At 39.1% G+C, this 13,921-nt stretch overlaps 1 protein-coding gene across 1 annotated transcript; it reads left to right on the top strand.

Moving 5' to 3' along the window:
• Positions 1-9,973: 9,973 nt before the first annotated feature.
• On the top strand, positions 9,974-12,447 carry LOC109241280. Its single transcript, XM_019408005.1, has 2 exons — positions 9,974-10,722; positions 11,413-12,447. The coding sequence occupies exons 1-2, from the start codon at positions 10,197-10,199 to the stop codon at positions 11,898-11,900; spliced, it is 1,014 nt and encodes a 337-aa protein (XP_019263550.1). The 5' UTR covers positions 9,974-10,196; the 3' UTR covers positions 11,901-12,447.
• The last annotated feature ends 1,474 nt before the right edge of the window (positions 12,448-13,921 follow it).

Below are 13,921 nucleotides of genomic sequence, written 5' to 3'. Positions count from 1 at the left end.
GGTATTGCGCCTGCGACTCATGGAAACGTGGGATGCGTGGAACAATGGAAAGGAACCCCCAAGCACCATCCCTGGATTCCCGGAGTTATTCCCTAGATCTGGAGGTGCTACTACTGTCCCCATCAGCCACCCAAACACTCCTTTGGGGCAACCTACCATAACTGCTCATTTCTTCGGAACACCTTCTGAGGTTCGCCCCCAGGTGTACCCGTCTGGACCTGCTCCCAACATCTTCACGGCTCCACCCTGCTCCGCGACCATACAACCATCACTACCCAAGCATGTTGTTGACTCTTCAGTCTTCACTTTCCAAAATCCCGTCTTTCAGGCTGACCCTCCTCATTATACTCAATATACCTACTCTCAGCAGCCACCATACGAGCTTACATCAGGGCAGGACAAAACCCCCAAAGCCCCAGAGCAGGATGAGATGGCAAAGAGAATGAGAAGCCTCGAGCAGAGCTTAAAAAATATGCAAGGCTTGAGCGGGCAAAAGAGTGTCTCCTATACAGACCTATGTATGTTCCCGCATGTACACTTGCCGTCAGGGTTCAAAACACCAAAATTTGAGAAATATGACGGACACGGTGACCCCATTGCTCACCTGAAGAAGTATTGTAATCAGTTACGGGGAGCCGGTGGCAAAGAAGAATTGTTGATGGCATATTTCGGGGAAAGCTTAATTGGCATCGCTTCAGAGTGGTATATGGACCAAGATGTCTCGCGTTGGCATATTCGGGACGATCTGGCCCGAGACTTTGTTCGACAACTTCAGTACAACATAGACATCGCGCCAGACAAGAACTCCTTGGCGAATCTAAAGAAAAAGCCTTCAGAAAGTTTCCGTGAATATGAAATTAAGTGGCGCGAACAGGAGTCAAGAGTGAAGCCTCCGATGGATGAGGTAGAGATGGTCACTGTTTTTCTTCAGGCCCAGGAAGCGGACTATTTTCAGAACATGATGTCGGCCATGGGCAAACCTTTTGCAGAGGCGATTAAGATTGGTGAAATGGTGGAGAATGGTCTGAAGACAGGAAGAATCTTGAGTCAGTCGGCCATTAGGGCAACCTCCCAAGCCATCCAAGGCGGGTCTGGAGGAATGGCCAAAGGTAATAAGAAAGAAGAAACGGTTATGGAAGCCTCAGGGGCAAGGAGACACCGGGCTGCTAGACCTATGTTTTCTGAGAGAGCCTCTCAACACTACTACCCTCATCCTGACATGGCTTATGCCCCACAACCATATGCGGTCATGAATGCTCAACCCTTTGCCCGACCGCAGCCACATGCCAACAGAAATCAACCTCCATTCCCAAGAGATCAGCCTCCCCACCAGAACCACTATAATCCCCGACCTCCGCAGAATAACTTCCGTCCTCGAGAACCACCCAGGAGACCAAACTTTACCCCAATTGGTGAATCTTAGTCTATTCCCGAAGCTTGTCCAAATGGGTCTGCTGCAGTCGATCCCTCAGAACAGACAAAATCCGGCATCGCCTGCCTACAGAGCTGGTGTCAGGTGTGCATACCATTCAGGGGCAGAAGGCCATCATACAGATGACTGTTGGACTCTGAAACAAGCGGTGGAGAACTTAATAGAGCAAGGGAAAGTTGTGTTGAGGGATGAGGATGTCCCAAATGTGACCAATAATCCGTTGCCCGCCCACAACAACGGGCCAGTAATCGGGATGATCTGTGAGGACAGAGAATTCGATCCAGCCTTAAAAGCTATAATTGCTATCGCCGATGCAGAAAGAAAGCCCAAGGTGGCCCCGAAGTAAGAGAAAGGGGAAAAGAAGAGCCAAATCACCAAGACAAAACTAGAAAAGGAAGTTGATTTGAAAAAAGAAACACAAATGTACTTACCCAAGCAAGCCTATGTGGTGCGGGGGACAATCAAACCACCTCGGCTGAGTGAGCCAGTGGTTATTGGACGCGTACCACAGAAGCCTATGACGAGCCCTGCTGCGGTACCATGGAATCATCATCAGACGGTGGTTACGTACAAGGGTAAAGAGATTTTGGGTGAGCTGGAAAAAAAACCCCTTGTTGAGAAATATTCAAATGTAGAGGAGATAAACAATGCCACCAGAAGGCGTTTCCCGCCTAAGAAGCCTGTGAGTGCTGAGGAAGCAGAAGTATTCTTTCAAAAAATGAAAATGGCCGATTATAAGGTGGTACATTCGTATGAAACTTTTGTCAAGCCTAAGTACAGTAAAGAGGAAGATGATAAGGTTTTCACGGCTGAAGAAATTGAGGAGCTACGTGGGGCAATGAGGAAAATGCTCTACGAAACCCACATGGTCCAGCCAGGAGAGGGCACTAGCACCGCTGAGGTGTTATACGTGGGACCAAGTGCCAAGCTTTAAAACTGGAAGGCTACACCATTCCTGATCAGGCGGGAGTCACAGTAGACCCGTCCTGCTACTTTTTCTGCATCCCGAGTTATTTCAGGGTGTAACTCGGATGTTTCCTGTAGTTTCTTGTCTTTAAATTCCCGAACGTGAACCCTGTTATCTTCAAAATTCCAAGAAATGAAATCAATATTTCATCGTTCATTTTTCTTTATTCTTTCTGATTTTGCTATTTCTCTCCTTCATTTCTTCTCTTCAGTTGTAATAATGCAGCTTTAAATAACATGACATGCTTGCGGACTTCATGCCTAGATCCCAGAATGCTGTCAGACTTCGAAATAATGAATCAAAAGTCGAAATGCAAAGAAGGTAACCTTGAGGAAATAAAACAAAAGAATTGGAACAATTGAAGGAAAATTGGTTCGCGGGTTGGAAAGGTCCGTACATTACAACAAAAGAGTGTGCTGTACTCAGGGAACATCCGGGCAGTTGTACCAACAAAGAATGGCCCATGCTTACAACAAGAAAGTGCGGCCCAGGAATCTTGAAATAGGATAGCTGGTGTTAAGACGCATTCTTCCTCATCACCAGGAAGCAAAAGGAAAATTTGCTCTTAATTGAAAGGGAACACACATCATCCGAAAATACTGCCAAGAGGAGCAGTGGATCTGGGAGACATTGAAGGAGATGATCCCGAAGCAGCAGCCAATACAGATGCAATAAAAAGGTACTATGTCTAGGCCTCCTGCGATGATGGCTTTTGTGCAATTGAGATGACGAAGGCTTTCCTTCTCGCTACCCAAACACTATCAACCCTTCGTAAACCCTTTGAGCCGGTTACGCTTCTTTGGTCACCCTTTTGGAACCCGGAAGTACAAGAAGGAAAGAAAAAGAAAAGAAAAGAAAAGAGAAAGAAAAGAAAAAATACAAAAAAAAAGAAGAGAAAAGAAAAGAAAAACAAAAACAAAAACAAAACAAAAATTATTCCCCTGAACTACGTTTGACTTGATTCCGAAAGGATACGTAGGCAGCCTCTCCCTGAGGTTTAGTCACACCAAAAAAAAAATCCCAATTCCCCAAAAATGAAACTGGGGCAGATGATATAATGGCTCGTCAATGAGCCCACCAAAATGGTTCCAAAGTTGTAAATTCCATCCAAGATTCTTTTTACCAAAAAAACCTTGTCCAAGTCCTTCCGATCAATTGACAAGGGCGTGGGAATTGAAAACATCATTGTTGGAATCTGATGCAATCAAATTGAGAGAAATAAAATAAGAGAGTCTTATCGGTGATAACCTACGGGCACCATAAGGCGACGGTGAGTAGAGAAATTAAAAATGAGAGAGTCCGTTTAGTGAAACTCGCAAAGAGCACTATCGGGCGACGGTAAGAAGAGAAATGAGAGAGGTCGATTGGCGAAAACCCGCAAAAGGCGCTGTCGGCCGACAAGAAGACATCTCATCACTAAAAGAGTCCTGGCAAGGTTCCCTGGTTTTGAAATGCGGATCAATGGGTCCACGGGAAGTTGGAAAGTTTGTGTGGGTCGGGCGTCCAGTCCAAGAAGCATGTCATGTTCATTTGAAGCCAGCATGCACCCCAGATAAGTCCTCCTTTTCCCCCGAAAGGGACGCTTCTCTTTAAAATCATATGCTTGCCTTTTGCATACTTTTTCTTCGAATCCCTTTCGGTTTAACTCTGATTCTGTAACTAGTACAAAGAAAAGGTGGCAGGACCGGCTTCACAGGGCTCCGCCTGGTCAGAGTCGAAGAAAATACCCAGCCTCAGCGAGTGCGTCAGGCCAATCCCGACTGACCATGGTGGTTGATGCTTTCAAAGCAAAAACGTTGGAAAAGAAAGGAAGTCAAAGGCAAAGGTCCCAAGGGCAGAATAAAGTGAAAAGGCTAGAGCCCACACGGGCGAGTCATCATAAAGTCCTAAGGCTGAACCCGCTCGGTTTGAAAAGAGATTCACCCTCAAGGCAAACGAGCAGCAAAGTTCTCAACGGAAATGGGGCCGGGATCAAGCAATTGAGATGATCAAGGCCACAAAACCAACCACTGTTTCAAACTAACAAATTGTTCTTTGTTGAAAACAGGTCTAATTCAAAGAAACCGTGCAAGAAGCAGGTGCAATCCAAAAGGAAATGAAAGGCGCAAGCGCTGAAACAGCTTCGCAGCAGGAAAACGACCAAAAAGGAAGTTTCCCCCCCAAATTCTTTCATGTGTTTCGCTAAATAAAAAGGAAAACATAAAAAGAGGAAAACAAGAGAAAAAGAAAGAAGAAAAGAAATAAAAATGAAAATCCCAAAAGAAAAACAGATCATGGTAGCATAGGATCCCATTCCTTAAATATCCCGGCCAAAAACCGAGGAGCTTTTTCTTTCCAAATCCCGGCCAAAAAACCGAGGATCTCCCGGCCAAAAACCGAGGAGCCTTTTCTTTCCAAATCCCGGCCAAAAAACCGAGGATCTCCCGGCCAAAAACCGTGAGCTTTTTCTTTTCAAATCCCGGCCAAAAAACCGAGGAGCTTTTTCTTTCCAAATCCCGGCCAAAAAAACCGAGGATCTCCCGGCCAAAAAATCGAGGAGCTTTTTCTTTCCAAATCCCGGCCAAAAAACCGAGGATCTCCCGGCCAAAAAATCGAGGAGCTTTTTCTTTCCCGGCCAAAAAATCGAGGACTCTCGGCCCAAAAACCGAGGAGCCTTTTTCTTTCCAAATCCCGGCCAAAAAACCGAGGATCTCCCGGCCGATCTCAAATGTGAAGCAAACAAGGGTGCAGATTGCTCAAAATCTGATTGAAGTCACCAACTCCGCCGATCCTGTTTTCGACCCAATGCTGCATGAAGAAGTAAACACCTACAACTTGCGAGCATCAAGATTCAGATCGAAGTCCACAGCAAAATCAGCTAAGACTCAAGATCAAGTTTGCAGAGAATCATAGATAGGAATCTTGTAACTCATAGTTGATAGGCATAGCTAGCTTAGCTTTGATTTTCCTTTTGGTGTAATAAGGAGGTCAGCAGGCAGTAGCAGCAGCAACAACAGTGAAATCACAGCTCCTGGTAGTCCCAGCTACCAGACCTTCCAGAACTACACTGACCTGATTCCTTTATAGCCAAGGATATGTAGGCAACCTTTGAAGCAGGGTTTGGTCAGACGGTTTTCAAAATGCTTCTCAGGGAGTGCTGAGCAGGCAAAAATCCTTCATGGTGCTCATTTATCTTTGCCCGAAAATCCTTCGTGTCTTCGAGTAAAGAGGGGCAGCTGTGAGCACGTGATTTTTGCCACACTTAAATTACTCCTATAAAATTCCTTAGAATTAAGATTTTTCTTTTATTATTTGAATTTTAGGAATTAACCGCATGATTTTGTGTCTTGTTTGCATTTTTGTATGCATTTTAATGGATATAATTTTAAAAATACAAAATAGTGTGCAAAAATGGTTCTTAGCATTTCTACTTTCAATTTCTAGAATTTGTCTTAAGTTTTATTTTAAATTAGAAATTAGTTAATTTTGAAAATTAATTAGTATAATTTTAGAGTCAATTTGGGTCTTTTATTTTTGATCTTACAAAAAATAAATAAATAAAATACAAAAAAAAAATACAAAAGAAAAGAAGAGAAAACAAATAAATGAAATTAAAATAAAAAGGGGCAAAGGGCTGGCCATGATGGGCCAACATCAAGCAGCCCAAACAAATCCACCCTCCCCCCATATCCCAAATTCCAGACTCAACCCAGGCCCAATCCCATAAAATACCTGGTCCAGCCCTCTATATACAAATGACGTCGTTTTGGCTCGAGTGATCCAGGCCGTCCATCATCCCCAATCCAACAGTCCAGATTTGTTCCATCATTTTAAATAAAAGTGTAATAACACACTTTACAAATTCAGAGACCAAACCCTCCATCCTCGTACTCATCGTCTCCCACCGCCGCCCACCGTCAGACCACCATGTCTCCGCCGTCCGCCGCCGGCCGGAAATCGCCTCCGCCGGCGGCTAAGCTCCAATCCCTCCCAAAAATACACCATCGACTCGTCTTCCCCTCCTCTTTCCAACCCCCAAAACCATCTCCTTCAATTCATCACCAATCTTTTCGAATTTCAGATCGAAATCTCGGCCAAAATTTTACCTCTTCCAAATCCGACCAAACTTACACCCTACAACCTCCTTGACCTCCTTATTCCGAAACCCAAGCCAAAACCTTTCAAATCTAAGTAAAACTCCACAAATTTCGGATCTAGGGTTGCTTCGAATTTCTGGAGAAAAAGGGATTTCAAATTGGTCCTAAGGTGATGCTATGTGTTTGTTCTTACCAAGAACAAACACATAACATTACTTGGGGGCAAAATTCGAGGAGGGGCCAGTTATTTTAAAATCAGTAAGTTCTTTTAATTTTCTGATTTTTCATTAGTTTAATTTTGTTTAATCTTGATTTGATTTCTGTTTTGTTTCTGTTAGTTTAAGTGTTAGCTTAATTTTGATTAGTTTAAGCGTTTAAGTGTTAGTTTAGTCGGATTTTCTGTTTGTTTTTGATTTTGATATGTTTGCTTCGAATAATGATTGTTTTTCATTATTATTGTTCTGCTTGTGTTTGTTTAGAATGTGATTTCTTATTTTTTTTTAGCTTTGATTAATTAGTGCTTTGCCTTTTTTTCAATTTGGCCTGATTAGATTCCAATTTCTTGCATTTTTATCTTTGTAATCCCTCTGTTTGGGCTTGATTGATACTGGAATTAATTCTCCAGTTAATTGGATTTGTGATGGTTCTTAGTCTAATTGTTAGGTTTTTTAATTGGTAGTGTTGTTATAGCTGATAAATTCAACCATAGTCAACTGAGACTAAGGGCCAGGGTTAGTGTGACCCAGGTTAGTATTTCAGGGTATTTAGGGGTATTTTGGGCACTTAAAATGGGTTAGAATGCTGTAAGCTAAACTAGAACACCCTAGAAGCTTCTAAAATAGGGCCTCAATTGTAGTTTCAGGAACTTAGGGTAATAACTTAGGCAACAAGTCAAAACTTTAGGATTAGTGAATAAAATCTGAAAATAAAAAGGGGGGAAATTGAGTGAAGGAATTCCAGAACCTTCCTGCCCTGTTCCTGTCTATAAAAGGCAGCCTACCTGCCTTCATTTGCAAGTTACACACACCTGAAAAAATTTCCAAAAAAGTTCCAGCTTCTAAAATTCCCCCCAAAATATTTTCTGCAAGTTCTAGCATCTAAAAATTTGAATTTCAAATTCAAATACTAAAAATCTGAACTCAAAAGTTCAAAATTTCATCTCAGATTCAGTTTTTCTTCAGAAAACCAAAAAAAAAAAGAGTAAAAGCAATAGAAACTCCAAAAAACACTGTTATATTGGAATTCCTAGGTCAATCTCAAAATATTTTGGCTGTTAATTCACATCCATAGCATAGGAAGGATAAAAATGGCTTGAAGGTCCTGGTACTTGGCTACTGAAGTCGCAGAAGTAATCCTGGGTTAAATTTCAAGTTTGTTAGGCTCTATCGGGTCTATTTTGGGTTTTTGTTGGTGTTGTTTCTCCTTCATTCATTCCTGGACTTGGTGATGCTGTTTTGGATTCAAAACTGATCCTACATTGTTGATTTCATTGCTGATTCCTGTTGCTGTACTGCTGAGAAATTGCTGACCATACCTTCTTCTCTTGTTTGCTTTAATTCCAGGACACTCCCTGTAGATCTCAAGTGTTGGAAATGAAAGAATGAAATGCTGTTTATTTGCTTTCCCTTGTTCAAACTCATACTATAGTTAGCTAGATTCAGAATTTTACTATATTTTTCGTGCGTAACCAATTAAGGACTGCCTAGAATTATGATGTGGTGACTGTTACGCTAGAGATTCATTCGTCAGTACATTGTGGTTATTTGTATTGGACTGTTGAAACAGGATGGACTTGTAGGAGTATTATAATGTAGTACTAACTGTAATGTAGTAAACGTCAGTCGAGTTACTAGATTAATTCGAGGTTCGAATTTAGATTAGGGTATTATTTGGTTGAAGAAGCTGTGCTTCAGGTTTGTAAATCTGCTATTAGCCATAGTGCATTTAAATCCAGTACAACTACTAGTTCTAGTTGAGTTATAGTAATTGATAAAAAAACAAGTATCAAAATGAGTAAAATTTGTAGTTCAATTTGAATCCCAGTTACAGTAGTTCAGTTTTCACATTTTTATTTTGAATCAAAGTTGCATTTCAGTATAAACACTTTAGTTATCTACTTCTTCGAATATGTGTAGGAATTTGTTAATGAAATTAGAGCAAAATTTAAAAAAAAAAAGTTAATTTAATAGTTATTTGACCAACTGATTTGAATTTTCCCTCTCCTTGATATTCCCAACTACTGAATACGTTTGGGCCTCAGTATCACATAGGCATGGCCCAGTTCCAATCTTCCCCATCTCACTAATTGGGCCTGCGTTGAGGCCCAGAGGTGGTAACAGCTCAACAAAATGACAGACTGTGTTTATAATATGTTGGGCCAAGTTCAAGATTCGAAGGCCTGAATGAACACTAAATCTGAGATTAATTTTGGCAACATAGGTTTTGGGCCTTCTAGTTAAGTAGCATACTTGAATTAAGAGGTTTACCTCTTGTTCAAGTGTGGACTTGAACTGGAGCCTAAATTCCTTGATCACTTTAAATAAATAGTTTTAGTAATATCAACTTATTAGTACCCTTTAGAGACAAACCTAGTGGAAAATCATAGTTTGCTCTAGGACGGCCTTTAAATAATTAAATGAGGTGAGCCACGCCAAATAAAACCCATAAATTGCGGGGCCCTCATTAAATGCTTAATTAAAAATGCTTAGAATTTGGGCGTGCCGTTTAGCGAATTCCACGGCCTCCCGCAAAGTTAATAACACGTTAGTCGCTATAGGCGCGCTTTTAAACAATCTTACCTTCCTAAATACGGGTGTGCATTTCATGTAACCCAAATCCAAATCCCAAAATGTTGAATAAGAATGTGTCGAGGATCCAGGTGCATTTCATGTGACGTGATCCAAAAACACGTTCTTAAACGACGTTCACTTTCTTAAAAAATTTAATTAAAAGCGGTAAATAATCTCTAAAATTGCACTATAGGATAACATGTATAAAAATCAGATTTCAGCCATTTATAATAATTTAAGCGACCATGCTAGAACCACGGGATCCGGGGGTGCCTAACACCTTCCCTCGGGTCAACAGAATTCCTTATTCAGAATTTCTGGTTCGCAGACTCCAATTGGGAAGTCGAAATTTTCCTCGATTTGGGATTCAAGTTAAACCGGTGACTTGAGACACCAAAAGCCAATCCTATCCCAAGTGGCGAATCTAAAAACAAATAAATAATCTCATTTCGAATAATGTCACTTTAAATGGAAAAACTCCCTTATACATTATCCTTCGGGGTATGTGTGTAAAAAGGAGGTATGACACGTTGAAGCATTTCTTTTTTAATAGACTTTACACGATGCAAATCCAGATTAATCGAACCAATAAACATCAAATACCTATAAAAAAAAATCATTTTTAAATTATACAACGTATAGCTTAGTCAGGTTTCCACGTGCTCCTAGGGGACAACAAATTTCTCCTTACTTCAATACCACAAACTCTCTATTTTTTTGCACTGCACTTTACACCACCTTTGCCCCTTTGACCATTTTTCCCTAGCTTACTGCTTCTCCACTTCTCTCCATCTTTTCTTCTTACACTATCTTAAATCCTTTTCATTTCCTCAACCCATTCAACGTAAGCTCTAGTAGTTGTCCTCCTCAAACAAAATAAAATTAAAGCATATAACAAGTGTGTTTTTTTCCTTCATTTTTTGGTCTGAAAAATGGTAATGGAAGGGATTCAAGAAGATATAGGTGAAGGAAATATACAATGTATAAACCATCCTTATAAAAACAGTTCACCAGGTGGAATCTGTGCATTTTGCCTTCAAGAAAAACTAGGAAAACTTGTTTCTTCCTCTTTTTCCTCTACCATTTTTCCTTCTTCTACTTCATCTGTTTCAACTCCTTCTTTTAGATCTGAATTTAATGGAACTTCAACTACAACTTCAGCCTTACAAATCCCAACAAATAACAAAACTACTACTGATGGTAATACTAACTATCATCCATATGACAACAACAATATGAGGAAATCAAGAATTCAGTTTTTGTTGAGTCAGAAAAAGAAGAATAGTAGTAATATTATGGCAAGTTCTGGTTCAGATTCTGGTATTGTTTTTAAGAGAAGTAAGTCAACTACAACCCCTAGAAATCATTTGCATTTCTTGGAAGCTGAAGATTATGGTATTCATAGAAAAGGGTTTTGGTCATTTCTTCATTACTCATCCTCGAAGCATTATTCTTCAGGTAAAGAAACTTAATCCTAGTTTAAAGACTATCTTTATCGATTAAATAAGTTAGAGACAGTACATTTTTATTTACTTGAGCATATCTTAACATTGGGTTTATCTTTTTTTATGGTCAAGCATGTGAAAATTTCTTTTTTTCATAAATGTATGACGGCGAGACTTGAATCCAGGTCGTCTTGTCTGACTGACATTGCAAGCCGAGCATCTATTTCTCGTGTATCGTTCCACACCGAGAATCTATTCTGATACCATATTGAAATGTATGACCATTTTATTGAAATGTCGTATGCCTCCTAGAATATATTGAAATCATTTGCATTTTATTGAATAATTAACCTAAATAGCGGTCTGTCCAACCGCTTGAGCTTAAAATAGCTGGTGGATATATGATTTATGTATAATTTATGTATAATCGATGTATAAGTGTTTATTAGTGTATAATTTATGTATACTGGCTAGAAAAATAAATAGTAAAACCAAACGGCTATTTGCGTAAAAATCCCTTTAATTATGTCTTCAACATGCTGCTCAAGCGCTGTTTGTTTTTCTTTACCATGGGCCAATGATGTGGAAATATTTTTTAATAAGGGGTGACGGTGAGACTTAACCTAGTACTTTTATTTGTCATCTAAACGCTTAAGTGTTACAAGTAATACGTTTTTATTTACTTAATTATGTTTTTTAACAGAGTCATCTCAGAATGGTTCCATAAAATCAAGGGAGAAAAAGAAAGAAGAGATTGTAGAAGTGGAAGAAAATGAGAGTCCTAATGAGTCAACATTTGACAGAAAAGTAGCAAGATCCAGATCAGTTGGTTGTGGAAGCAGAAGTTTTTCAGGTGATTTATTTGAGAAAATCTCAACTGGTTTTGGAGAATGTACTTTAAGAAGAATTGAGTCACAAAGAGAAGGAAAACCAAGATTTTCATCTGTTAATCATAAAGAAAGAGTCAATTGTGGAGGAATATTATCTTATTTGGTTTCTTCTGAAGAAAATTTGCATGGAAAATCTCATAATATTTCTAATGGAAGAAGTAAGAATTGGGGTTGGGCATTAGCAAGTCCAATGAGAGCTTTTAGTAAAACATCATCAAGTGGAAAAAGAGAAGACTCAAATAATAAGAATGCTACTCCTAATTTGGCTGCAATTCCTTCTTTGTTGACTGTGAGCAGCTAGTGAGAGACCAATGTCGTGCGGACTTTCCAAAATGCTGCCGCACTTGCGTCGGATCCTAAAAAAATACATTACTTTTGCAGGATTCGACACGCATCCAACGACATTTTCGTAGAGTCCGAGTAACATAGATTTTCCTACGTTGCACGGGACTCTCCAAATTGTTGCCGCACCCGTATCGGATGCTCCAAAAATACACTAGTTTTGCAGGATCCGACATGCATACAGCGACATTTTCGGAAAGTTTAAGTGACATGGATTTTCACTAAGTAACTACTGATATTATTACACAAATTTGCATTATTCTTGTCTAGAAACTCTGTTTGTTTATCAGGTTATATTAACTAATTTCTTTGTTATTAGAGCTCTCTTTTTTTGTCCCTTTGTAAGGTTGATGTTGAGTCCTGATGATTTTGCTGCCAATTGATTTGCTTTGGTTGGAGATTTTTCCTGTTGTTGGATGCAAGTTTTTTAAGTTTTGTAGGGAGAAATTCCCAAACTAAAAGGAGTTAATACTATTATTTATTTATTTATTTCTTTATGCTTCTTATTATGAGTTGAAACAATTGTAAGTATTTTCCAATAGAAAATTGTTGGATTTTGATTGAGAATGATGGAGCATCCCTGTAGAAAATTACAATCAATATTTTTTTGATAGTGGATGTGGAAATAATCTTTTACAACAATAGTGGATGGCCTATTTTAAATGTCCTTCTAACATATGGACATTCCTTCTAAAAAAAAATGGAAGAGTCAATTTCTTTCTCTTCGACGATACAATGCCTCACCTACTTTCTGCTACACATCTCTTTCGTTCGCTCTAGACTCACCCGTTCGTACCTCGACAATTTCATCGATATTTTTTATAACTTTGCTAACCAAAAATTAGATAAATAAAAAGAAATTACCTAGCGTCTTGTCGTACCTATCAAGATTTGAACTTAGTTATCTCTGTTAAAATTTGAATCATAATCTTTTATGATTTTCACTCACTCTATTAACTAAATAAAATCATAATATTTTATGATTTTTGCTCTTTTTATTGATTGTTAGGTCACACCATCGATTGTTGAATTATAGAAGCATTTTATCTCTAGTTGTCTCCATCCAGGAGTCTCACTAATTTATATGCATATCCTTTTTAGTTGGCCAAAAGCTAAAAGCTAAGCAAAAAAATTCATAAGAAACAAGTTGCTAATTAAGAGTATCTTCTAGCTATTTCACGTGCAAAGATTGGCAGAGACAACTAATCATTGTTAAACAAAAGGGGGATTTAGAATCATTTTCAAGTCTCAAGCTCCAAGTCAAAATACTATCACATGTTTGGTAGATGGAGACACATGCAAAAAGGTCTAAATCCAGTGGGCATATGACCCCAAAACTCTAGCTAGCTTAACTAATGCACACGAAAAAAATGCATATAATGACAAATTCGTGATATATAATCCTAAAATACCAAAAAATAAACTCGAAAGTCATGACGAATCGATGAGTATTGATCACCACGCCATTTCTTGTGGACCTAAAAGAATTCAGGTCAATTGGTGTCTGTATTAAAAAATAATACAAAGTCAATATGTTCGTGTTGCATGACCATGAAACGCCATAAAATGAATCCCAAAGTCATGGAAAAATAGTGAGTATCAGTCACTAGGCCATTTTCTATGGACCTATGAAATTTTAGGCCAATCTGAGTTAGTCAAAAGTATTTTACAAAATCAACATATACTAATTCATACGAAAAATGGATATAATCACAAATTCATGTTGCATCACCCTGAAAGGCCATAAAATCAACCTAAAACTCATGACAAAGCAATAAGTATTGGTCACTAGGCTAAGCAATAAGTACTTATACATATGAAAAAGTGGATATAATAACAAATTCATGTTGTATGACCCCGAAACGCCATAAAATAAAACCGAAAGTCATGGCGTAGCAATAAGTATTTGTCACTAGGCCGTTTTCTATGGACCTACAAAATTTCAAGCCTATTGAAGTCTGTCAAAAAAAAATCTACAAA

This window comes from Nicotiana attenuata, unplaced genomic scaffold (genome assembly GCF_001879085.1).
Source record: "Nicotiana attenuata strain UT unplaced genomic scaffold, NIATTr2, whole genome shotgun sequence".
Taxonomy (NCBI): Eukaryota; Viridiplantae; Streptophyta; class Magnoliopsida; order Solanales; family Solanaceae; genus Nicotiana; species Nicotiana attenuata.
The sequence above is the reverse complement of the archived record's forward strand: the minus strand, read 5'-3'. Positions and strand labels throughout refer to the sequence as shown.